General features: G+C 39.5%; 1 protein-coding gene and 1 pseudogene across 1 annotated transcript; one reads left to right on the top strand and one right to left on the bottom strand.

The window, feature by feature from the left end:
- SELENOT (selenoprotein T) lies at window positions 364–21,197 on the bottom strand. The gene is made up of 5 exons (NM_001163408.1): window positions 21,027–21,197; window positions 6,392–6,502; window positions 5,429–5,555; window positions 2,775–2,862; window positions 364–514 (listed from the first exon to the last, which is right to left on the bottom strand). The coding sequence occupies exons 1-5, from the start codon at window positions 21,161–21,163 to the stop codon at window positions 390–392; spliced, it is 588 nt and encodes a 195-aa protein (NP_001156880.1). The 5' UTR covers window positions 21,164–21,197; the 3' UTR covers window positions 364–389.
- Window positions 21,137–25,840, top strand: LOC102163661 (annotated as a pseudogene).

Genomic DNA, 27,807 nt, shown 5'->3' with positions numbered 1-27,807 from the left:
GCAGCTCTGATTCGACCCTTAGCCCGAGAATTTCCATATGCCAAGGGTGAGGCCCTAAAAAAGAAAAAAAAAAAAAAATGATGTTATAGACCCAATTATTACACCCTAAACATAAAATTACTTTAAAGCACAACCTTACTTTACTTTGGCAGGTCCAAACTCTCTTGGGCACTTAGATATTTTAATGAAGAAAATATCCATCGGTTAAATCTTAAGTTGTAAACTCAATTGACAATATATGTAATATCTATTATATAAACATATATATACACACATACATACTAATATAGGTAATATCTTTCTGATTCATGAGAATTAACTGATACCCATCCATAATTATTGTATTTTTTAACTACTTACGAAAGAGTTTTCGGTGCTGATAGGTGGGGCTATGATCGATGATGTGGAATTGAATCCATATGCACATTGAGCTTCATTTCATTGTCAAGAATCTGAACAAGCTGTTGCATGGATGGAAGGTGACCGGATTCCAGCTTAGACCACACAGGTACATCTACAAAAATAAAGCGTACCACCCCCTCCAAATTAAAGATGATTCTATAATAAACATTCTACAAATATGTATTGTCTAGGCACACAGCTAGAAATACAAAAGAATTAAGTTCCTTGCTTTAGGCAGTTTACATTCGAGGAGGGGCAATACCAAAGGACTTATACAAACAGCTACAAAAATCACATTTTTATAATAAGAATTAAAACTAGAAGATGCTATGAGAGGGACACAGAGAACCTGGGAAGGAATCTTTGTACTTACTACTATTAAAAGTGAGAAATACTAAAATTGAGATATTATTATTAAACATGAAAGCTGAAATATAGAAGAATGGTACAAGGGAAGCTAGAGAGGTTGGCAGGGACTAGATCAGGGATCAACCAACTATAAAGGGTCAGAGAGTAAAAGCCTTTTCAGCTCAGGAAGTTAAATGTTAAGTAGTCTGTTCCAGCTACTTAACATTCATTGTAGCCTGAAAAGAGTAAGAGACAATACAGAAATGAATGGGCATGGCTGTGTTCCAATAAAACTTTATTTACAAAGAAGGCAACAGGGGATATGATCCATAATGCCATGGTTTGCTCATGGCTAGGCTACATCACGCAAGGCCTTTTGACCATGTTAAATGTTCTCCTCTTTACCTTGGGAACGAAATAAAGCCATTTAATAAATCTGAAGCAGTGAAGGAACAAGACGAAATGTGTCTTTAAAAAAATTCTTTTAGGAGTTCCCATCATGGCTCAGCGGAAAACGAATCTGACTAGTATCCACAAGGACGCAGGTTTGATCCCTGGCCTTACTCGATGAGTTAAGGATCCAGCATTGCTCTGAGCTGTGGTGCAGGCCGGCAGCTGCAGCTACAGCTCCAATTCGACCCTTAGACTGGGAACCTCCATATGCCGCAGGTAAGGCCCTAAAAAAAATTTTTTTAAATAAATAAATAAATAAAAAGCCTTTTAAGCAGTTTGGAGAAGATTCAGCAAATTTTCTAGTACAGTTTTCCACTGTGGTACAACGGGATAGGCAGCATCTCTGTAGCCCTGAGACACAGGTTTGATTCCTGGCCCCAGCACAAGTGGTTTAAAGATCTGCATTGCCACAGCTACAGTGTAGGTCACAACTGCAGCTTGGATCTGAGCCCTGGCCTGGGAACTCCATAGGCCTTGAGGTGGCCAAAAAAGAAAAATAAAAGCCAGCAGCAGCAGCTAGATAGTAAATATTTTAGGCTTTACAGACCAAGAGGCAAAATCAAGGATATGATATAGGTACTTATATAACCAGAGAGATAAATATCCACAAATTTTTCATTGATGAAACTCAAAACTCTAGAATGAATACTGAAATCTGAATTTCATATAATTTCCATGTCAAGAACAGTCTTTGAGTTTTTCACCATTACAAAAGGTAAAGCCATTATTAGCTAATAGGTCATATATGCCAACCTCTGATTTAGAGGGTATGTTAGCGGATAACAAGATAATTGTGGCTTGGATTAGGGTGGTTAGCAATGAAGATAAACAGAAACAGGTTTTTGAAAACTGTAAAAGGTAGAACTGACAAAATTTGCTACTTCATTAGATACGGAGAGCAAGGAAGAAAGTCATGTTATCCTAGGTTTCTTACATGGGCAACTGGGTAGGGTGATAATGGTGCCATTGAGTAAGTGAGAAATGCCAGAAAGGTGCAAACTGGAGTATAAAAGAATTGCAGGGAACTGGGGTAATCAACAGTTTGGGAGTAAGTTGGTAATGTTTAAGATCCCCAGATACGTGGGAGTTCCCGTTCTGGCACAGTGGTTAACGAATCCGACTAGGAACCATGAGGTTGCGGGTTTGATCCCTGGCCTTGCTCCGTGGGTTAAGGATCCGGCGTTGCTGTGAGCTGTGGTGTAGGTTGCAGATGCGGCTCGGATCCCGCGTTGCTATGGCTCTGGTGTAGGCCGGTGGCTACAGCTCCAATTCAACCCCTAGCCTGGGAACCTCCATATGCCGCAGGAGCGGCCCAAGAAATAGCAAAAAAAAGACAAAAAAAAAAATTAAAAAAAAAAAAGATCCCCAGATATGAATACCTAGAAGAGAGATCTAGAGCTCTCCAGAACTATACATTTAAGGATGCTCACAGAGATACTACTCTAAAGCCATGGGAGTAGCAGAGGACCATATAAAGAGATAATTTAGCATACTATGAAAAACAGCAAAGCCTGATGCTTGTAATAAATCATTTAAAATTTATCACAGAATGAAAATTATTCAGAACCCACCATTCAAAGTTATCTCAAATGCACCTGTTGACATACACTGGTTCTCAATCATGTTGCTCAAGAAGAAGACCATCATACATGCATAGACCTAAAAGAAAATACAATTAAAAATAAAACAGGTAAAGCCAATTTGAAATCAAAACAGCATGACATGTTCAGACACAGTGATCTTCTTAATATACAGTCAAACTTTTACCTAATAATTGCCCTTGGAATGGATAAGCAATTAGATCCTGCTATATAGCACTGGGAACTATATCTAGTCACTCATGATCGAGCATGATAATGTGCAAAAAAAGAATGCATATATACATGTATGTGTAACTGGGTCACCTTGCTATACAGTAGAAAATTGCAGAACACTGTAAACCAGCTATAATGGAAAAAAAATAATTATAAAAAAATAAACTACATTAAGTTTCTAAACAAACTATTACTGCTATTCCATATGTACAGAACAAGAAAACTGCAACTTTATAGGTCTATACATTCTAAAGAATTTGTTATTCCTAATGTAAAGATAAAATTTCTAGAAATCATATAATAGCCTTAATAAGTTAAAAGAATATCAGCATAAGAAGGGTTTGTTTCAGCATTTTTATAATATAATGTATGAATTCACAAGAGAGTAGTGATGCAATGATCAGCAAGTACATGTATTCAATATAACCTGTCCATGTTCCAAACAAATCATTTTAGGAACTCCCTGGTGGTTCAGCAGGTTAACGACCCCATGTTATCACTGCTGTAGCTTGGGTTCAATTCCTGGTCCTGGAACTTCCACATGCCACAGGTGCAACCACACACACACACACACACAAAAACAACCCAGATCATTTTAATTCAAACTTAAAAAAAAGTAGGTTAGAAAGCACTAGCATGTTAAATTACTTTATTCACCTTTGAAGGCAAATCTGTACCCTCCCAAGAGATTAGAAGCTCCTGTTGGACAGAAAGGTTTTAACCTAACAAAATCACCTGACTAAAAGCTGGATAGTGAGGATGTCAATTCATATCAAGCTGTTTCAGAAAAACCCATCAAAATGCCTATAGTAGATAAGAAGGAGCTTGCCACCAGCTCCACTCGAGCTAGGTGGGCTTTGACTTCATAGTTTTCCTAGCATTTACGTACAAAGTCTAATTTCATGAGAACAATACACAAGGAAGTATCATGAAAGCTACAATTTTCAAGTAACTTCTTCCACAGTAGATCAACAATGTTACATGTCTACTGAAGTAAAATGTGCCATAGATAATTTAGAATCAACAGAATTAACAAACATGGCACAAAATATTATCAATAAGTAGTTAATTCCCAATTCTTATTCCTATCCAAATCAATGTTTCATTAATAACAGGGTAGACACACACTTCAATTAGAGGTAGCACCTGAGGATGTTTATGTTAAGAAGTCTTTCCTATTATTGAAAATAAGTGGTTCTCTAAGAAAAAGAAGTACAGCTATACCAGGAATTGGCTAAAAGTAGTCTCAGCCTAGAGCTAAAGGGCAAGATCAGATAGAGGATTCCAAAAAAGAATACTTCTTAGAAGGAAACCTAAGCAAGCTCACTCAAAAGAGAAATAAAAATTAGTTCCATTTCTCACAGCTGCAACGTAGAACCTCCAGAAAAAGATGATTTTAAGTAAAATAGCCAAATGATCTAAAAAGAATGTATGCTGCAGCAAGACCCTAAAAAGAAAAAAAAAGAAATAGCACCAGATTCTTATGTATATTTATGACTGTTTCAGGCAATATGCTTCAGATTCCTCATGAACAGAAAAACCAAAGAACAAATAATAAAAACACAGTTGTTGTTTAATTTATTTTTTGGCCATGCCTGTAGCACATGGAAAATCCTGGGCCAGGGATCAACCCAAGCCACAGCAGTGACTTGAGCTGCTGCAGTGACAAAGCCAGATGCTAATCCACTTTTTTTTAAGGGAACTCCAAGAAAAACAGAGTTTTGACAAGAATAAATAGGTGAAAATCCTATTTTTAATATGAATAAACCCATTAATACCTACATTAGTTGTTACAAAGGGCCTACATCACGTACATATTATGTTTTGCTGGATGATTTGGCCCAAGTTATATAATCAAAATCAGGTATGAAATTCTATTGTGCCTAGGTTCTACTAAAGTAACACCTCCCTATTCTTCAAACAATAAAAAGGCAAGACCCAATCATTTTTAATATATAGATATAAAGACTAAGGCCAAAGGAGGTTAAACACTTTGCCCAGAGATTAAAAAAAAAAAAAAAAAGGTGGTTTAGGAGTTCCCATTGTGGCACAGCAGAAACAAATCTGACTAATATCCATGAGGATCCATGAGGATGCGGGTTGGATCCCTGGCCTCACGCGGTGGGTCAGGGATCTGGCATTGCCATGAGTTGTGGTATAGGTCGCAGATCAGCTCAGATCTGGCACTACTGCGGCTGTGGCACAGGCCAGCAGCTATAGTTCCAATTCAACTCCTAGCCTGGGAACTCCCATATGCCATGGGTATGGCTCTAAAAAACAAAACAAAAATAGTGGTTTAAATTGAAATAATAGAGCTAAAAGCATCTAAAAAAAAAAAAAAGAAAAATCCATTAAAATACTTCATTGACAGCCTAAAAACCTAGAGCTATCAAAGCTATTAAGTTACATACCTTATTTTCTTGGCCCCATTGCCAGATACTAGGAGCTTGCATGCCGAAAAAAGCAAAAGGATCTTTGCCAACGATTATTAAGCCTATTAATACTAGCTTGAAGACTGACAGGAAAGATGCTATATGTCTATCAAAAGAAAAGAAAGACACAACATTGTAAATCAACTATAATAAAAAAATAAAAATTCAAGTAAAAAAGACAGAATTTCATCAGAAGCTTCAATTTCTCAAGTTTATGTGTACGAATGTTTTCTAAACACCAAATCTAAAAGTTGCTAATTATACTGTGAAAGAGATAGTAAAGTTTACCATGTAGCTTTAAAACAAAAATGTTCAAGATCTTTTAAAGCAATCAAAAGTTTATAAAATTATATAGCCTTGGCCTTTAAAAATACCGTTATTTTAACAGTACAGAATTTTATAACATTGACCTTCTATAAAAATGTAAGAGTTCTTGGAACTCCCGTTGTGGTGCAGCAAAAACACATCCAACTAGTATCCATGAGGATGTGGGTTTGATCTCCGGCCTCGCTCAGTGGGTTGGGGATCCAGCTTTGCTGTGAGCTGTGGTGTAGGTCGCAGACATGGCTCAGATTCCGAGTTGCTGTGGTTGTGGCTGTGGTGTAGGCCAGCAGCTATAGTTCTAATTCAACCCCTAGCCTGGAAACTTCCATATGCCATGGGTACCACCAAAAAAAAAAAAAAAAGAGTTCTTGATCTATGTTCCTATTAATAAAAATTACATAAGAAAACACATCTTTAGAAGAGCTACCATTTATGAAATGATCTTCTTTTCCTTCTTACAGAAAAATTCTATATTTGGATCAAATAAACTTATTATAAAACTGTTCCCTAAAAATTAAGAAATTATAATAACTAAGGAAAGTTAATTGAACCAATTCACAAAAGTAAAAAAATAAAAATTCACCTAAAGTCCTTTATAAGGTACTGATATTTACTTACCTATATATCGGTTGAGGGAGGTAATTCTCTCCTTCAATGCGGATGTCTGGGTACCGCTGGCTAATAACCCGCATGTACTCCTCAAACACCCGCCTATAACCTCAGGAAACACTGCAGAAAAATAAAAGTACTTCCATTAGGTGGCTTAGAATTATGCCTAGATTTTTTAGTTATACAAGGCCTAAAAATCATTAACAAGATAAAAATGTTTCTCAAGAAGTGTCACAAATTAATAATGATTGATGCTGGATACATGAAGGTTTCTTCACAAATTTCACGTATTTAAGTTCCTTCCCTTTAGGTAAATCCTTTTATTAGGACATTAAACTTCATAGTTTTGGGTTATTGTTGGACAGAAGCAAATACCTATTCATGTAAGTCACTATATTATAAGCTCTCAAATCAATGTAACATTTTGGGGGAGGGGTTCAATAACTGTGTAAGTACTGAAATGAAAACAACTCATTTATCTGGAATAGGGACTTTCAAAACTGGGGCCTCAGAAGCTTAAAAAAATACCAAGGCAGGAGACATGACATCCTGTTTCTTATTTCCACTCTGCCCTTATTGGGCAAATATGCCTACTCAATAATAAAAGAAACCTCAAAAATTCTTGGGAGTTCCCATCGTGACTCAGTATTACCAAACCCAACTAGCATCCATGAGGGCTCAGGTTCGATCCCTGGCCTTGCTCAGTGGGTTAAGGATTCAGTGTTGCCATGAGCTGTGGTATAGTTCACAGACATGGCTTGGATCCCAGGTTGCTATGGCTGTGGCGTAGGCTGGCAGATATAGCTCCAACTGGACCCCTAGCCTGGGAACTTCCATACGCCACTGGTACAGCCCTAAAAAGACCAAAAAAAAAAAAAAAAAAATCTTAGATCCTTTCTGACTCTAAAATTTGATTGTACTTTGCAAAGGAAAACAAAGATTGAGAAGATAATTTTCAGCAATATGACAGTAATCCACGTCACTACTGCAGAAATTAAGTCAATAGAATCAAATCATCTTCATTAAAATCTCTGAACTAAACTGTGGTTTATATGATAAAATGTTGCCCCACTAAGAAAAGGGAGATATGCTACCAGAGGACAAACACAAGAGGGGAAAAGGGCACTGAAAACTTTAAGATACTGATGAAAGAAACTGAAGACACAAATAAATGAAAACATACCTCATGTTCATAGTATGTGGAAGAATTTATATTGTTAAAATGTCCATACCATCCAAAGCAAATTGTAGATTCAATGCAATCCCTATCAAAATTCCAAAACATTTTTCATAGAAATGGAACAATCCTAAAATTTGTACAGAACCAGAAAGGACCCTCAAATAGCCAAAGCAATCTTGAGAAAGAAGAACAAAGTTGGAGGCACCATGCTTATTTCAAACTATTTCAAAGCTACAGCATCAAATCAGATCAATGGGACAGAATCCAGAAATAAACCCACATATATATATATGGTCAAGTAATTTATAACAAAGGAGCCAAGAATTACAATGGGGAATGGAGAGTCTCTTTAATAAATAGTGTTGGGGAGTTCCCGTCGTGGCACAGTGGTTAATGAATCCGACTAGGAACCATGAGGTTGCGGGTTCGGTCCCTGCCCTTGCTCAGTGGGTTAACGATCCGGCGTTGCCGTGAGCTGTGGTGTAGATTGCAGACGCGGCTCGGATCCCGCGTTGCTGTGGCTCTGGCGTAGGCCGGTGGCTACAGCTCCGATTCAACCCCTAGCCTGGGAACCTCCATATGCCGCGGGAGCGGCCCAAGAAATAGCAACAACAACAACAACAACAACAAAAAGACAAAAAAAAGACAAAAGACAAAAAAAATAAATAAATAAAAAAAAAATAAATAGTGTTAGGAAAACTGGACATGTGAAGAACGAAAATGGACCACTATCTTACACCATACAGAAAAATCCACTCAAAATCTTTAAAGGGGAGTTCCTGTCATGGCACAGCAGAAACGAATCTGATTAGGAACGATAAGGCTGAGGGCTCGAACCCTGGCCTCGCTCAGTGGGTTAAGGATCCTCGTTGCGGTGAGATGTGGTACAGGTTGCAGACATGGCTTGGATCGGGCATTGCTGTGGCTCTGGTGTAGGCCACAGTCGTAGCTCTGATTAGACCTAGCCTGGGAACCTTCATATGCTGTTCATGGGCGTGGCCCTAAAAAGGACAAAAAGACAAAAAAAAAAAACTTTTAAAGAGTCGAACAGAAGACCTGAAACCATAAAACTCCTAGAAGAAAACAGAGGGAGTTAAGCTCCTTGACACCGGTCCTGACAATGATTTTTTGGAATAGATACCAAAAGCAAAGGCATCAAAAGCAAAAATAAACATCAAACTAAAAAGCTTCTGCACAGTAAAGGAAACCAGTAATAAAATGAAAAGGCTGCCTAAAGAATAGGATAAAGAAAATATTTGCAAATGGATAGAATATGATGGAAGATAATATAAGAAAACGAATGTGTGTATAAATAAAACTGGGTCACTTTTCTGTACAGCAGAAATTTATACAACACTGTAAATCAGCATACTTTAAAAAAAATCTAAAAAAATATATTTGCAAATGTAACCTCTGATTAGGGCATTAATATTAAAACTATGTAAGAAACTCATACAACTCAACAGCCAAAAAATTAATAATCTAATTTTAAAACGGGCAAAGGAAACTGAACATTTTCCCAAAGATGACATACAAATGGCCAGCAGGTAAATGAAAAGGTGCTCAACATCACTAATCTACAGGGAAATGCAAATCAAAACCACAATGAGTTATCACCACATACCAGTTAGGATGTCTATCATTAAAAAGAAAATATAAAACAATGAAGGTACCACTTGGCAGGAGGGAGCAGGATCAGTAATTAAGTTATAGTAAAGTGAAACCTGCTTTGTCAATCACACTGTCATTAAGGAAAAAAAATACCAAGGACCACCACCAACCCAAGGGAATAGCATCAAGTTTATAACTGATAGAACCAGTCCAAATATTAGTAGATCTCAAAACTCACTTTTCAAAAAAAAAAAAGAGCAAAAGAGAAATTCACCACCACTTTTTTTTTTTCTTTATAGGGTCACACCTGTGGCATATGCATGTTCCCAGGCTAGGGGTCGATTCAAAGCAGCTGTTGGCCTATGCCACAGCCACAGCCTGAGCTGCATCTTAAACCTACACCACAGTTTGCAGCAATGCAGGATCCTTAACCCACTGAGCCAGGCCAGGGATCGAACCTGCGTCCTCATGGATACTAATCAGGTTCTTAACCCACTGAACCACAACAGAAACTCCTCATCACTCATTCTTTATAAGTAATACCACCTCTACACATAGAATGAAAATTTCACAGAAGATACAGTCTTTTTTGTTTTGTTTTTTGTTTTTTTGCCTTTTCTAGGGCCACTCCCTCGGCATATGGAGGTTCCCAGGCTAGGGGTCTAATTGGAGCTGTAGCCGCCGGCCTACACCAGAGCCACAGCAACTCGGGATCTGATCTGCATCTGCAACCCACACCACAGCTCATGGCAACGCCGGATCCTTAACCCACTGAGCGAGGTCAGGGATCGAACCCGCAACCTAATGGTTCCTAGTTGAATTTGTTATCCACTGAGCCATAATGGGAACTCCAAGATACAGTCTTTTTAAGAAAAGTATGAAGTTTTGGCAAAGGGAAACAAATTTCTATTAACTACTTAAAAGAACTTAAGAATCTCCAGGCTTATCTTTACTAAACACTCACTTTGTCAAATATTTTATTATTACTGTTGTTAGATTCATCAAGTATTAGATTTTGTCACAACTTTCCATACAAGAAATTCTTAGGAATTTCCTTGTGGTATAGTGGGTTAAGGATCTGTGGCTTGAGTTTTATCCCTGGCCAGGGAACTTTCCATATAAGAAATTCTTAGGAATTTCCTTGTGGTACAGTGGGTTAAGGATCTGTGGCATGAGTTTTATCCCTGGCCAGGGAACTTCCACATGCTGCAGGTGTGGCAAAAAAAAAAAAAAAAAAAAAGACAAAATCTCAGATATTTAATGACATGAAATAAATATTTGTGATTTCTCCTTTTAGCACCTCTTGAACTCACCTTCCCCTTTTACTTACAATAACCTACCCCCCAACTGTCCTCTCACCCACACCTAGGATTGGATCCTGTTTATACAGTAAGACCCAAGTCCTTGCCAATACCTGATGATCCAGAATTGCAAACCTGTCACAAGAAGGCTTGAGTTTGCTCTCTAAAACTGAAAAACTGCTATTTTAAAAAGTAATTATCTCCAGAGAGGTGAACTTTTAATCAAAGCTGCTGTGGGTAGAGAAGAGTGGTAATCTTTGAAAAGGACTGAGGAAAGGAGATAAATTACTCTTCAAAGAAAAGGTGAAGACACATTTTACTGAGAAAAGTACAGATGTGAGCCAAAGGAAGAGTAAATGATGTCTTCTCAGATCTTCCAGTTTTCTATTTCAGCCCATCTTGAGGCACTGTTGCATTCCTGCCTTTGGACCTTCGGATTCTATACTATTTACTGTTACTATTAGTAATTTTACTTCTATTACTTTTAGTAATTTTAAACGGATTTCCAAATGTGATGTTCAAACCAGTTCAAACTATTTTCTCTACTACTTGCATTCTAAGAATTTCAACTAATATTTCCCCCATGCTATACCCAGAAAAATCAGGAAGATATTTTGTAAATACCGTACTTTCTGTCAACAGTACTGACCAATCCAATAGTTCAATGATCACTGAAAGCTGCATTTTTAGACGTAATCTTCATTTCTCCTTGCTGTTTAGTAGATGAAGTAGTAATAGACATTCGTCTAGTCTATCACATGTTCTAAAGGTTTTGAGCAATGAAATCTGAACAAGGTGCTTTATAAACACCAGCACAGCAAGTTAAAGACCCTGCCCCCACCCCTATAACTTCATATGGTGCAGGTGCAGCCAAAAAAAAAAAAAAATTAAGTTGCAAAACAGCACTAAACAGGTATGCGCTTATCACGTTCAGAAACTGTATTATATGAAATCAAGTGATTTCCATTCCAGCTGACTGATTACTCTTGGAGCACTGCAGTTGCCACCATGGTAAAAACACATACACAGGAGTTCCCTCGTAGCTTAGCAGTTAAGGATCTGGCATTTCACTGCTGTGGCGTGGGTTCAATCCCTGGCCTGAGAACTTTTGCATGCAGCAGGTGCAGCCAAAAAAAAAAAAAAAAAACCCAAACAAACAAAAACAAAAATTAGAAAAGACCTGAATAGTATCACTAATAGATAGCATTCATGGATACAACAATTTTTTCCCTCTAGAAACACCTTGGAGAGACCAGAGGACATTTACAACTGACCATATACATTAGCTCAAAAAGAAAGCTCACTAAGAATGTCACCAGCCACCTCAGCAAACAAAGGATGTTGCAGCCATCAAGCCATGAGCCACTGAAGATATCCCCTAACTGTGCACCCCTGAGATTTAGGATGGAGAAAAACAGAATACTGGGCCTACAGTCAAGGTACATATGAAAGCAATGATTTCAATAAGCCCAAACCCTGGCATCTTGCCATATATAGAAAAGCAGTAAATTCATTAACTTAAGATGTCTGATTTTAATTAACAATAACCATTTGATGTTCTGTTTTTTTAGGTTTTTTTTTTTTTGCAAAAAATCCTATTTGTCCTGGCTCCTCCCTGTCAGAGTTGAGGGGCTATCCCCTGGATTACTCCTCAGTATGTCCACCAAATAAAACCTAACAGCAAATGTCACATTCTCTATTTACAGTGTAATAAACCAGAAAATTTTAAAAACCCAACCCACATAAGATCTTCTTAGAAGGAGCATTAACTAGTTCAACTATGTCAAATTTTTATTTATTTTTTTGCCTTTTAGGGCTGCACCTGCAGCATATGGAAGTTACTAGGCTAGGGGTCAAATTGGAGCTGTAGCTGCTGGCCTATGCCACAGCCACAGCAACTCGGGATCCAAGCCACATCTGTGACCTACACCACAGCTCATGGCAATGCCGGATCCTTAACCCACTGAGCAAGGGCAGGGATCAAACCCTCATCCTCATGGATACTAGTCGGGTTTGTTACTGCTGAGCCACAACAGGAACGCCATAATTTTAAATGTGATAACCACTGACATAATCATAATAGTTTCTGTCTATGATTTTATGAAAATAACTGGACAAATACACAAGATATTTGAGAAGAGTCATAACAAAGTAATTTTACGAAAAATTAGGACCAACAAAAATGTTAAAAGTTTCAGTGGTTTAAATAAAGAATACTCATCTTATGGAATACTATGCCTACTAATACAGAATAGTAGTTACTGATATGAAAAGGTACTGATATGAAAAATGATGCAGGGGAAGCAAATTTCAAAAAAAACATACAACTATGTACTCATTAATATAAAATTATGTAACACAGTATGTGTCTGTGTAAAGAGTTTGAAGGAGGTGCTTCAAAATGTTATGAGTTAGAAGTATTTTTTACTTTCTTCCACGTACATCTTTATTATTTTTACAACATACTATTTTCAAAGCCAGAAAGCTATTTAAGCTGAAAGTCAGTAGTAAATAAAGTTTTCAAAGGTTTATTTACTGAAGTTCTATAACAGCATTAAAGACAATACAAATAAGAGTTCCCTTTGTGGTTAGCAGTTAATGAACCTGACTAGGATCCATGAGCATGCAGGTTTGATCCCTGGCCTCACTAAGTGAGTTAAGGATCTGGTGTTGCCATGAGCTGTGGTGTAGGTCACAGATGTGGCTTGGATCCTGAGTTGCTGTGGCGTAGGCTGGCAGTGTAGCTCCGATTCGACCCCTAGCCTGGGAACCTCCACATGCCTTGGGTGCGGCCCTAAAACAGCAAAAAAAAAAAAAAAAAAAAAAAGACCATACAAATAAAATTACAACAATGAGCACTTGAAAAATGGAAGTATTATGTACACTATCCTAGGTGGGGTTTTTTGTTTTTTCTTTTTATAGCCGCACCTGCAGCATTGGTAAGTTCCAAGGCTAGGGGTGGAACTGTAGCTGCAGCTGCTGGTCTATGCCACAGCTTGCACATGGCAACTTGGGACCCTTAACCCACTGAGCAAGGATCCCACCGCATCCTAACAAAGACAGCATTGGATCCTTAACCTGCTGAGCCACAATGGGAACTCTTGGGCTAGATGTTTTTAACTGATTATCTGACTCCAGTTCTCCTCACCATGTGACCCCCTTCCTCTCCCCACCCCCCATGCTGAGTCAGGCTTCATTTTCATATGTCCTTTCTTTGGCTAGTAAAGTTCATTCTCTGTATCTCCTCATGGAGTTCCCGATACCCTTCAAAATTTCATTTCCTCCTTTGCAAAGTCTTCCAACTCTCCCTGAATGGGTCATATTTCTTCACTCTGGGTTTTTAAGACCTCTTTCAGAACACTCAGAACAGAATGTTTTACTGTAAGATTGTTTACATGTCTGTCTCTCACACCAGAAGACTGGTTTTCAAAAGTTGCTGTTAAAAAAAATTCCTATCTTCCTAAAATTGGACAAAAAGGGAAAACAAGCAGTATGAAAAAAGGGGCATAAAACACAAGGACTTGATTATCAGCAGTGACAAGATTTCTTCCTCACCAACCCCAGGCTGCATCCTAGTTAAGGTAAAGGTAAAATCATGTGAAAACACGATTTCCCCTTCTGGAATTCAGGGAAGGTGACAATCAAATGAACCAGAGGAGGAGTTCCAGCTACGGCACAGTGGGTTAAAAATCCAACAGTAGTAGGTCAGGTCCCTTAGGAGTCAGGTTTCAATCCCAGGCCCGGTGCAGTGGGTTAAAGGATACAGCACTGCCGCAAGTGGCGTAGGTCACAGCTGTGGCTCAGATTCCCCTGGCCTGGGAATTTCCATACATCCTGGGTGAGGCCATTAAACATAAAATAAAAGAGCCAGAGGGCTCCAATTACACTTTTTTTTTTTTTTTTTTTTTGTATTTCTGTCCGTTTTGGGGCTGCACCCACGGCATGTGGAGATTCCCAAACTAGGGGTCTAATCAGAGCTGTAGCCTCTGGCCTAAGCCACAGCAATGCCAGATCCAAGCAGAATCTACAACCTACACCACAGCTCATGGCAACTCAGAATCCTTAACCCATTGAGCAAGGACAGGGATTGAACCCGCAACCTCATGGTTCCTAGTCGGATTCGTTTCCACTACGCCACAATGGGAATCCCAATTACATTTTTACGTGGCAAAGATGGTAATGTAACATATATGTATGCTTTCAATTTTTCCTGTAAGCTTCCTAATAGTACCTCAGAATATTAGAGGTAATTGGCCAACCCCTCATTTTACAGATGAACAAGATGATTACTGAAGAGATTAAATAATTTCCAGAAAGTCATTCAGAAGATAGAAAGCAAACGGAATTAAGAATGGAGGCCTCCAAACTGCTGGTTCAGTAAATGCTGTTTCCCAGTAACTATACTATTTAAAATTTATGAGGTTATTTACGAGGTTTCTAAGTAATATATTAAATTTGATTTCTACCACTTACCTTAATGACAAACTGTAAGGAAACAATGTTTCAAGTTTCTGTGAAATGAGATAAAACCTTTAAAACCATTCCTATTTTACTTACACCTAAAAGCTCTGAACTAAACTACTTCATTCATTATTAGAAGAAACAACTAAGAATCCCCACTGCAATCGGGTTAAGAATCTGACTTCAGTGGCTTGGTTTGGGTTCAATCCCCAGCCTGGTACAGTGGGTTAAAGAATCTGGCATTGCCGCAGTTGTGTAGGTCACACTGTGGCTCAGATTCAATCCCTGGCCCAGGAACTTCCACACACCACAGATTCAGCCAAAAACAAACAAACAAAAACCAAACTATTATGTGCAAAGCATTTAGATACTACAGTTATTCATTGTTTAAATGGTTTTTTTTTTTTAAAAAAAAAAAGGTGACAAAATTCTATTTAAACATCACAGAACTTTAAAAAATCTAACATAGTGGCAAGTACAGCAGCCATTTTATTTGTCCTACATAGCATTCTACTACTACTCTACTATCTGGATCAATTTATTACTCCTTTATTTCACTGATTCCAAGAAGTACATTCTTCCTACTTAGCTTTTTTTTTTTTTTTTTTTTGGCTGTGCCAGCGGCAATATTAAAGTCCCTGGGCCAGAGATTGAACTGGTGCCAGAACAATGACCAGAGCCAATGCAGGAGCCTTAACTCACTAAGCCACCAAGGAACTCCTAGCATCTTTTAAAAATCAAGGTTTATTTCATCATTAGTGTATCACAGTTTATATGGCTGTATTTTTTCCCCTTCTGAGTGGTATATAAAATAATGGTACCTTACAATCAATCACATCTTAGTGTTGGAGAAATATAACTGCAATTTAACGTTTTAGTTTGTTAACTGTGGGTAGTTTGAGGAGACGAAAATTTTTTTAAGATGTCCCCCAGCTACTGCGTTTTTCATTTTAAAAATTGAGGATTCTTCCCCTTCCTTCCAACCAAAAAAAAAACCAAAAAAAAAAAAAAAAAAACCAAAAATGATCTCCTTTGTTTATCATTACAGTGAATGGCACATCATGAACTCAGGGGTCACTTTTGACACTTCTCACTCTGTGCAGCCTTTCTGGCCCCTCAAATAGGTAATCATCAAGAATGTTACATTTATCACAACAACGTCTTAACTGGGATTTCCTGGTGGCTCAGTGGGTTAAGGATCCAGTGTTGCCAGTGCAGCGGCTCAGGTTGCTACTGTGGCACAGGTTCAATCCCTGGCCCAGGAACTTCCATGTGCTGGGAGCATGCACTCCCCCCAACACCCTACAAGAGACCTCTTAAACCTGTCCCTATACTTCTACCACTACCTTTCTATTCCAGGTTCCACTATCTCTTGCCTGGGCATCCAAAAGTCTCCCTAAATGGTCCCCCACATCTATTTTTTGTCCCTTGTAATGTCTTTTCCACAATACTGATTTTTCCTTAACATGGCTGGCCAGACCTGCCAGGGTCTGTGCCACACTCTTTGGTCTTTAAGTTCAACAGCCTTGGCCTCAAGAAATTATGTTCTCTCCTACTACTCAGCCACTGAATGTATTATTCCCGTTGCTCAAACATGCTCTCTAAATACATTTTATCCTTCAAATCTCAGTTCTCTCAGTTCAAAGTTCATTTCCTCGTGGAAAACTTCCCTGATCCCCTTAGGTCTCTCTCATACCATATTACTTTCCTATAGCACTTAACAGTAATTCCATGTAATTGTCCATGGATTGATGACTGATGATGTTAAAGGCAACATCTATGAGAGCACTGAACTGAACTCCCAGCACCAAGCAAAATATCTGCAAAGAGTTGATGTTCAAATATTTATTGAACATATAAATATTGTCTAAGTAACTAACGTGATCTCTATAACCCAGAATTTCTCAGATTTCTTCAATTCTTTAACACTGGATTGTTAACCCACTGAGCAAGGGCAGGGACCGAACCCGCAACCTCATGGTTCCCAGTCGGATTCGTTAACCACCAACACCACCACGCCACAACGGGAACTCCAAAACTCCATTTAGAACCTGGTTGTCCTCAAATTTATGGTTACTAAAGGGGAAACATGGCGGGGGCGGGAGGAGCAGGGGTTACTAAATTAGGGGGTTGGGACTGACATATGCACACTACCATACAAAATGGATAGGGAGTTCCCACTATGGTGCAGTAGGTTAAGAATCCAGAGCTGCAGTGGGTTGAGGATCCGGCGTTGCCCTGAGCTGTGGTGTAGGTCGCAGACGCGGCTCGGATCCCACGTTGCTGTGGCTCTGGCATAGGCCATCGGCTACAGCTCCGAATGGACCCCTAGCATGGAAACCTCCATATGCCGTGGGAGCGGCCCAAGAAATGGAAAAAAAAAAAAAAAGAATCCAGAGCTGTCTCTACAGCAGCCCGTAACAGTGGTATAAGGATCCAGCATTGTCACAGCTGTGGCTCGGATTTGATCCCTGCCCAGAAACTCCCATATGCCATGGCTGAGACAAAAATAAATAAATAAAAATAAAATAAAATGGATAGGCAACACGAACCTACTGTATAGCACAGGGTAACCTACTCAATACTGTGTAGTAACCTACATGGGAAAAGAAGCTGAAAAGGAACGGATATATGTATAACTGATTTACTTTACTGTACCCCTAAAACTAACACAACTTTGTACTCCACTAAAATTTATTCTTTAAAAAATAGGTTGTCCTAAAACTACAGCAGTGGATTCTTAAATAGCAAAAATTGGATTCTGCTGTTCTGCTTACATTTTTAAATTTTAACTCTATTGTCAATTGTTTTAACTCTACAATTGTCAATTGTTTAAGTAAGTGTCAACCATTAAGAGCTGTAGCCAGTAATCTCTTAAAATTCCAACAACTGATAAAATGCTGTAAGTCTGATTACAGGTTAAATCACGTATATATACGGGGAAAATAAAGCAGGCATACAAACATACCAAATAATATCTGTAGAATACATTTACACATAAAAACTGCAATAAAGGAAAAGGACAAAGGAATTTTAAGCTCTGTGTAGAGAAAAGTTTTTTTTATGTTCAATGCTTAAATGTCCAAATAAGCAGTAAGTATAATTTTTCCCCAAATATGCAATCGGTGTCATCAAACTTATCTAATTCAACTGCTCAATCAACTGACAGAAGAACCAAACACTCAGGTACATAAAGTAATACTGTGCATCACTGTAGGCTTCACAAGGAGCCACATCTGTCTTGTTCACCATTTTATCTTTAGCTCTTGCTACAAGCAGGTCTTGAATGAGAACTTACTGAAAAAAATACTGAAGGCAGAATGTGAAAATTTGTCTTAAGCTATTCTGTATGCTTGATCTCTAACCCTTCAATTCCATTTATATGTATTGTGCTGTTATTCTGTTCTATTAACAATTACAAAAGGGGCACAACAGATGATACAATGAGATAAAGTTAAATAAAGAGTACTCATGATAAATATAATAAGGGACAAAAATAACTGAAAGGAGTCGTTCCTGCTGTGGCACAATGGGTTAATGTAGTTTGTCTCTGTGGTGGCACCAGTTTGATGACCAGCCTGGTGCAAAGAGTTAAGGATCTGGTGTTGCCATAGCTGCAGTGTAGGTCTCAGCTGCAGCTAGGATTTAATCCCTGCCCTGGAAACTTCCGTATGTTGTGGGTGTGGCCATAAAAAAAACAGTAATTGAAAAGAAGGTAAAAACAGTTCTCTCCTTTGTTAAGGATGGTAATTAGTGAAAAGTTGCACTTTACAGCACTCAGATTTCAAATGGAATTTAAAGAATTTTCACATATTTATCCTCAATTGTCTTAGCTTCCTCCTCTTTGCCAAACAAACTTGCAAATGAACACCCAAGAGATTCTACCAAAACCAGAAATCAAATATTCACTTTACTACACAGATTAATATCTGGGGGGAAGAAGTAACAAACAATAAACTAAATTAACCTGTATTTGGTAGGGCATAGGGAAGATTAATAAAGTTATTTCCCATCTATAGATTTTTTTAAGTGATGCACTTTGTATGTAACATGCTCTCAGGATGATTGCAAAAGAAAACACTTTTATTAGTACAAGTTTGTACTTTTCTTTCTTTCTTGCCTTTTGTCCTTTTTAGGGCTGCACCTGTGGCATATGCAGGTTCCCAGGCTAGGGATCTAATCGGAGCTGTAGCCACCGGCCTACACCAGAGCCACAGCAATGCCAGATCCAAGCCGTGTCTGCAACCTACACCACAGCTCATGGAAACGCCGGATCCTTAACCCACTGAGCGAGGCCAGGGATTGAACCTGCAACTTCATGGTTCCTAGTCAGATTCGTTTCCGCTTCGCCACAATGGGAACTCCCATGCCTTTCTAATTAAAGGAAAAAATAAAAAGGGAAACAAAAACTAAGTATCAAAAGTTCAACTGATTTAAGACCATTTTAAAAGTTTAATTTGAAGGACTGAATGCCCTTCCCTACATCTGCTTATACATTTCCAAAACTGTTATATACCTTACTGTGAGGTACATTCATTAAATTTTTGTGACAAGTGTTCTAATTCAAGCACTTGTAAAAGTGTATTTTGGAAATGCACAAGTGAAACCAAAAAATACAGAATAGAAAAATTACATAACTTGGAAAATGTGGTCTTTTTAAAATTACTTAAATACAAAAATATCACACTTAATCCTTAACAGTATTTTTAGGTTGGTAAGATGACTGCCACTTTCTAATGGAAAAAAAAAATATGCAGAGGAAAAAAATCAAAACGGTCAAGCCATAATTCCCATTTAGTATCATACATGATGATATATGCCAGGCACAGAGTAAACAGTACAGGGAATGAATTTTTTTCATTCAGAAAGAAATTGCAGGGTTTTTAGTTTTCACTCCAAAAATAAACACCATCCTATTTTCTGATTCTCTTCAAACGTTACTTAAATTGATTTAATTTTAAAGATTTGCTTAGACTCCAAAGATTAAGCAAAAAACTAGTTGGGTAAGTAGAAAATCTAAACTTTAGTACCGTTACATTAAAATATGAAGTTTGAAAAAAGATGATTTTAAATGCTTTATGGCCTCTAATCTGACCATCCTATACTGAAATAAAGTCATCTTTTGAGATACAGGTTCTAATTTCCACAATTTTACAATTTTGGTTTTTATTTTTAATCTGAGCCTTTCAAACCTTCTCCAACACCACTTACCTTAGCATGTGCATTACTGCTCTGCTTCCAATACTTAACTAGGTAACAACAAAACCACTTACAGAACACCGTCGAAAACCGCCGGGTTGGGGGTGAAAAGGGTTGTTTCCTCTAATTTTCTGAATGTCCAAGAGATTTGAAAGGTAGAAAGAGATGCCAGAGCAGGGAACTCCCTGGAGGTGCGAGTAAGAGGAATGGGGGAGAAGACCCAGTTGTCTGGGAGCGAGCGGTAGTCAGAAGAGCGAGGTGCTCCTTTGCAAAGACATTTTGGAAACTGCAAACTGAGAACGAGCCTCCCGGACCCATCCATGCCTATTAGCTGTCAGAATCCCTATTCCCTCACCCGACAGTCACCCCGGCAGATCCTGGAGAAAAAGGCGTTTGTCGCTAGCAGGTCCCCCCCAACGACCTGAGTTAACCTTCACCAAACGGGGCAGCGACGCCACCTGGCAAAACCCGCGAAAGGCTAGGAGAAAAGTGAACCAAGTGACAAACGCTGGAAGCTCCTGCGCCGACACTGCGCCGACTCATGCCCACCACCGCAGAAAGCCGGGTAGCCATGGCGTGACGCCGCCGCCCGGTGCTCCAAGCGTCCCCGCGTCTGCGCCTTTCAGCATTTAACCTTCTTGTGTCCTCTTTCCCCACTCCTCCCACTGTATAAAGCAAAAGAGAAGTGAGCGGTTGTGCTTGGAGGCAAGGAGGGCGGCCTGGCCATTTCCGAGAAGAGCTCGGGAGAGGGCAAGCAGCGGAAGGCTGCTGGCGCCGTTCTTCCGGACCAGGGACGGTTAAGTCCTCTGGGCCGTGAAGCAGGGGCCTCGAGTAGTGAAAGGCGCCGGGCAGAGGAACACCGGCGCGGCTGGGGCCCGGCACATATACTCACCATATCTGGAATTTGAGCAGCGGCCCCGTGGCGTACTGCATCTTTAATCTCTTGCCAGGCACGCCTCCCATGTTGGCCGAGGCATCGCTCCGGACCACCGCCGACGCCGCCACCAGGAAAAGTAGCAGAAGCCTCATCATAAACGTGCCAGCCACTCCAGCCGCCCTCACACTAAGACTGCAGCCAGCCCAAGGCCGAGCCGGAGCCGCGAGCTGCTCCCCACCGCGCAGGCGCGATCCGCCAAGGTCGGGTAGGGAAGCAGGAATGCGCCTGCGTGTTCCGGCGCCCGCGCACGCTCTGGGAGGGAGAGCTGACCTGTTTCACGGTCCTGACCCACCATCTTGGATGTTTGCAGAGGCTCTGGGATAGAGTGAGATGATTAGGGAGGGACCTAAACAGCTGGTGGGACGTCAACGTAGCCTATTAATTATACCTCCTGACTACACCTGAGTTCCACATACACTTTCATGTAATTCGGACATTTATCTCCCTTGAGGCACTTAGGGACAGCTGTTTAACAGCTTTGATTCACGTGTGGGAGATACAAGAGAAAGCCTACGCCTTAAGATACATAATGTTTCACTCTTTGGTTGCGTGCTGCAGCCTTTTGTTTAAACTTGCAATATTGCTCTCGCCTAGAAGAATTTTTTTTGAAGACCTTTGGAAATCTTCAAATACAAGAAAATAATTACCTTAACTTGTCAACGACCTTTAACAATTACTGGCATTTGGGTATCTTACTTCTGTATAGCTCTAACCACTTCTCCACCAGAGAAGAAAATATCAGACATATTACCTCATCTATAGATTTTTAAAAGCATGTATCTCTAAAAGATATTCTTTTGGTGGTATTCTTGACCACAATACAATACCACCTTAAAAAAATTATTACTTAGTACCAAAATATTCACTGTTTAAATTTCCTGTCTTAATGTTTATTTTTTTATTGTTCATTTGTTCAAATCGGGACCAAAATTAAGTCTCAAAATTAATAAATGTCAGTCATTCTGGATCATTTAGCCCAGGTATTACAGTTATAAAATACATCAGTTATGAGTTCAAGAAACAGTAAGTTCTCAATAAATGCATATTCCTATAGTTCCTAATAGCCAATAACTTGAATGTAAGCACATGAACAAAAATTGTTTCCTAGGAGTTCCTATTGCAGCTCAGCAGGTTAAGAACCAACTAGTATCCATGAGGAGGCTGATTCAATCCCTGGCCTTGCTTAGTGGGTTAAGGATCTGGCATTGTGGGGAGCTGTGGTGTAGGTCTCAGATCCAGCTTGGATCTGGCTTGCTGTGGCTGCAGCGTAGACTTGCAGCTGCAGCTCTGATTCAACCCCTAGCCTGGGAACCTCCATATGCTGTGAGTGCGGCCCTAAAAAGAAAAAAAAAAAAAGTTTTCTAGTTCCTAGGAGTTCTCTTGTGGCACAGTGAGTTAAGGATTGGTTTTATCCCTGCAGGGGCTTGGGCTACTGGGTTTTATCCTTGGCCTGGGAACTTACATATGCTACAGGCACAGCCAAAAAAAAAGAAAAAAATTGTTTCCTAATTTAAGGATATAAAGTCAAAACACTTCATAATAGGGAGTTCGCATTGTGGCTCAGTGGTTAACGAATCCGACTAGGAACCATGAGGTTGTGGGTTCGATCCCTTGCCTTGCTCAGTGGGTTAAAGATCCAGCATTACCGTGAGCTGTGGTGTAGGTCACAGACGCCGCTCGGATCCTGAGTTGCTGTGGCTCTGGCTCCAATTGGACCCCTAGCCTGGGAACCTTCATATGCCACCGGAGCAGCCCAAGAAATGGAAAAAAAGACAAACAAACAAAAAAAAACCCCACTTCATAATAGTTGATTTCAGCTCAAACTTTAAGTGACTAAAAAGAAATCATATTTTAGGAGAAAAAGAACTGCAAAACCAAAGCCTACAAATGTTTTTAGTAATCACACTGATAGTGAGACTATTTTGTTTGTATTATTATTTGAAACTGAGTCCCCCTAAAAAACTGAGTTCTCCTAATGAGTATGATTAAACTTTCTAACTAAAGCTTTATTGTTTCTTGTCCTGCCTCTCTGTTCCCCTAAGGGTTGAGGAGTATCAAAGTGCAGATTGAAACTGAGCAAAACCATTTAGTGCCCCTCCCATGTACAAAAGCCCATCTGTGTCCTCTATTTCTTGTTTGTGGAAAAAAGACTTTAGTCTCCTAGGCTGAAGTTCCAAAGAGCAGACTCAAGCAATTACTAACTAAAGAAGTGAGGTAATGCAGAAACAAAGAAATCAGTCAAGTGAAAAAAGTAATAGCAACAGAGTTAGAGGACTCCTGAAGGAATATTTAATAATCCTATGCCTCACTCTCTGTTGTTCTGCAGAAACTAAGTCCCCTCCCATCCAGGCAGAAGATGGTGACAACATTCTGGCCATAAGGATATAGACCCCAGACTGGCTGGAACCAGAAGGTTGATGATTAAGTTTCCCCAAACATCATCCTGACCACCAATCAACCAGAAGAAAGTCCACAAGCTGGTCACATACCCTGCAACTGTCATCCCAATTCTGGCTTCAAAAGCCCTTCCCTGGAGTTTCCACTGTGGCACAGCAGGTTATCCTTCATTGTCTTTGCAGCAACTCGGGTTCTACTGAGGCAAGTGTTCCATCCCTGGCCCCAGGAACTTCCATATGCTGCGGGTATGGACAAAAAAATAAAAGTAAATGCCCTTTCCTGAAAGCCATAAGGGAGTTCAAGTCTTTTGAGTATTACCTACCTATTCTTCTTGCTTGGTGCCCTGCAATAAACACTGAACTTTTCTTACCACAACCTAGAGTAAGTAGACTGGCTTCGCTGCTCATGGGGCTCATGGGCCCAAGTTCCACTCAGTAACACATTCTAAGACTATTGCATGTAATGTGGTAAAACAAAGCAGGACCCTGAGGGGCCCTCTTGGTCACAAAAACCTTTTTGTGTCCCCCATTTCTAATTTGTAGGAAATACGTTTCATTCAGCTTCCTTGGCTTTCCTTGAGTTCCAAAGGGCAGATTCAAATAGGGGAGAAAGGGAATGCAGAAACAAGGGAGAAGCAGTCAGGAAACAATAGTGTAGACCTGCAGCAGGGTCAGGTCCACAACAAGTTCTCAGTGATAGTAGGATAAAGCAAATGAGTGATTATATTGCTATCAATGAGAATTGAACTTTTAGAGCAGGAGGAAGGAAACAGATTTAGGTTAATGTATTAAAATCATGAGAAAAGGAGTTCCCTGATGGCCTAGTGATTAAGTCTTGTCACTGCTGTGGCTCAAGTTATTGCTGTGGCTCAGTTTCGATCCCTGACCTGGGAAATTCTGCATTCCAAGGATGTGGCCAAAAAAAAAAAAAAAAAAAACTTCATGAGAAAGTGTTACCTAATACAAGTTCCTGTGCCCAAACCTCCAACGTGATAGTATTTGAAGATGGGGCATCTGGGAGATAATTAGGTTTAGATTAGGACATGAGGCTAAAACCCACATATGCACACAAATAAGGGGTCATGTGAACACAGAGCAAGATGGCAGCCATCTGCTAGCCAGGAAGAGGGCCTCATCAAGAACCAAATTGGTCAGCACCTTGATCTTATACTCTCCAGCCCCATAATTACATGAAATAAAGCTCTCACACAGTCTATGGCATTCGATTATAGCAGGTTGAGCTAAAACAGTGAAGAATTATTATGTCTCTAGCTCAGGTGTTCTTCTGATTGAATTGGTCTAGGATAGGGCTGGGCACCTGCACATTTAAGTTTCCTCAGACCACGTAGGAGAGTCTAGTGCTTTAGACTTGAAGTCTCTTAGGGCATAAACTGAGGTGTTATTTGCCTTCAGATCTACAGAGAACCCAGCAAATTGCCATGAACGTGGAAGTTACTTAAATTTTTATTGCAGTGAACAGTAGTGGAAAAATTGGCAAGTGCTAAAAGGTAATTTGTCAACATGTTAAATTTCAACTTATTGATTTATGCTGAAAATTAAGTGGTAACACGGTACTGGAAAGAGACGGAAAGTACACAGGTATTTGGGAATCCTTTAAGTGCATGTGGTAGCTAATTATTAAAAAATATCCACGTGGCTCTTTTGCTAAGGCCTGTGGTGCCAGTAGGATGGGCAAGTGTCACAATCTTCCTACTGCCAGGAAGCTCTGTAGCCACCGACGGGACCAGAAGTGGCATGATAAACAGTACAAGAAAGCCCATTTGGGCACAGCCCCGAAGGCCAACCCTTTTGGAGGCATTTCTCACACCAAGGGAATTGTGCTTGAAAAAGTAGGGGTTGAAGCCAAACAGCCAAATTCTGGCATCAGGAAATGTGTCAGGGTTCAGCTAATCAAGAATGGCAAAAAAAATCACAGCTTTTGTACCCGATGATGGTTGTTTGAACTTCATTGAGGAAAATTATGAAGTTCTGGTTGCTGGATTTGGTCACAAAGGCCATGCTGTTGGTGACATTCCTGGAGTCCACTTTAAGGTTGTCAAAGTAGCCAAGTCTCTCTTTTGGCCTTATACAAAGGCAAAAAGGAGAGACAAAGATCATAAGTTTTGATGGGAAAAGCAGGATAGTAATAAATTTTCATAAGTCAAAAAAAGGGAAAAATATCCATGTGTAGTTAATACACAATATTTTCGAGGCCTCAATTAAAAGTATTGGGTACAAAGTATATTAACATAATCAGCTAAAACTGGATTTAAAAACAATATAGAGAGGAGTTCCTGTCGTGGCGCAGTGGTTAATGAATCCGACTAGGAACCATGAGGTTGCAGCCTTGCTCGGTGGGTCGGGGATTCAGCGTTGCCGTGAGCTGTGGTGTAGGTCTCAGATGCTGCTTGGATCTCGTGTTGCTGTGGCTGTGTACAGCTCCGATTTGACCCCTAGCCTGGAAACCTCCATATTCCATGAGAAGCGGCCCTAGAAAAGGTGAAAAAAAAAAAAAAAAAAAAAAAAAAAAAAACAACAACAACAACCAAAAAAACCCCACAAAGAAACAATATCTAGAGAACATAAACTGTATGGAAAAACATTATTTGGACCCAGTGTATTCATTTTATGGTCAAAGGTGAGTAAGAAAAGAATTCAGTAAAAAATTTGATTGAGCAGCAAGTTATCTTATGGGGACTTCTTCATAATATTAATAAAGTGCATACGTTAAAATGACCCCTAGCATTGATTCTTCCTCTTCTGGTAATGGCACTTCAGTATCTCTTTGAAGGATTGGCCAAAATTCATTGTACACAATTTTGGTAGGATTGTCAATTAAGATGCCAAAAGCTTTCCCAGCCAGATCTGTGACTATGCTTAAAGCAAAAAACTGTTAAAGCCAGTTAACTCTGGTAAAACCATGCCAGTCTGTTAATTGCAATATTTTGCCACTACTCTTTTCCTCTTAAGTTAGAGGGAGTTCATTTCCATTGCTTGTAAACCAAGAATCCATGTCTTGGCTATTGTGAATAGTGCTGCGATGAGCATGCGGATGCATGTGTCTTTTTTAAGGAAGGTTTTGTCTGGATATATGCCCAAGAGTGGGATTGCTGGGTCATATGGTAGTTCTATGTATAGATTTCTAAGGTACCTCCATACTGTTCTGCATAGTGGTTGTACCAGCTTAAATTCCCACCAGCAGCTTAGAAGGGTTCTCTTTTCTCCAATGTCCTCCAGCATTTGTTACTTGTGGACTTATTAATGATGGCCGTTCTGACTGGTGTGAGGTGGTATCTCATGGTAATTTTGATTTGCGTTCCTCTAATAATCAGGGATGTTGAGTATTTTTTCATGTGCTTGTTGGCCATCTGTATATCTTTCTTGGAGAAGTGTCTATTCGGGTCTTTTGCCCATTTTTCCATTGGATGGTTGGCTTTTGTGCTGTTGAGTTGTATAAGTTGCTTGTATATCCTAGAGATTAAGCCCTTGTCCGTTGCATCATTTGAAACTATTTTCTCCCATTCTGTAAGTTGTCTTTTTGTTTTCTTTTTGGTTTCAAGCTTGTCAGTTTGATTAGGTCCCACTGCTCTATTTTTGCTCTTATTTCTGTTGCTTTGGGAGACTGACTTGAGAAAATATTTGTAAGGTAGATGTCAGAGAATGTTTTGCCTAGGTGCTCTTCCAGGAATTTGATGGTATCTTGTCTTATATGTAAGTCTTTAAGCCATTTTGAGTTTATTTTTGTGCATTTTGTGAGGGTGTGTTCCAGTTTCATTGCTTTGCATGCAGCTGTCCAGTTTTCCCAGCAATGCTTGCTGAAAAGACTGTCTTTTTCCCATTTTATGCTCTTGCATCCTTTGTCAAAGATTAATTGACTATAGATGTCAGGGTTTATTTCTGGGTTCTCTATTCTGTTCCATTGGTCTGTCTGTCTGTTTAATACCAGTACCACACTGTTTTGATGACTGTTTTGATAATATTGCTTGAGGTCTGGGAGAATTATGCCTCCTGCTTGGTTTTTTTTCCTCAGGATTGTTTTGGCAATTCTGGGTGTTTTGTGGTTCCATATAAACTTTTGGATTGTTTGTTCTAGTTCTGTGAAAAATGTCCTGGGTAATTTGAGAGGGATTGCATTGAATCTGTAGATTGCTTTGGGTAGTATGGCCATTTTTACAATATTCATTTTTCCAATCCAGGAACATGGAATATCTTTCCATTTCTTTACATCTTCTTTAATTTCCTTGATTAATGTTTTACAGTTCTCGGCATATAAATCCTTTACCTCCTTGGTCAGGTGTATTCCCAGGTATTTGATTTTTTGGGGTGCAATTTTACAAGGT

The sequence above is a fragment of the Sus scrofa genome, chromosome 13, assembly GCF_000003025.6.
Source record: "Sus scrofa isolate TJ Tabasco breed Duroc chromosome 13, Sscrofa11.1, whole genome shotgun sequence".
NCBI classification, from domain to species: Eukaryota; Metazoa; Chordata; class Mammalia; order Artiodactyla; family Suidae; genus Sus; species Sus scrofa.
Note: the sequence above shows the minus strand (reverse complement) of the source record. Positions and strands in the feature narration are given on the sequence as shown.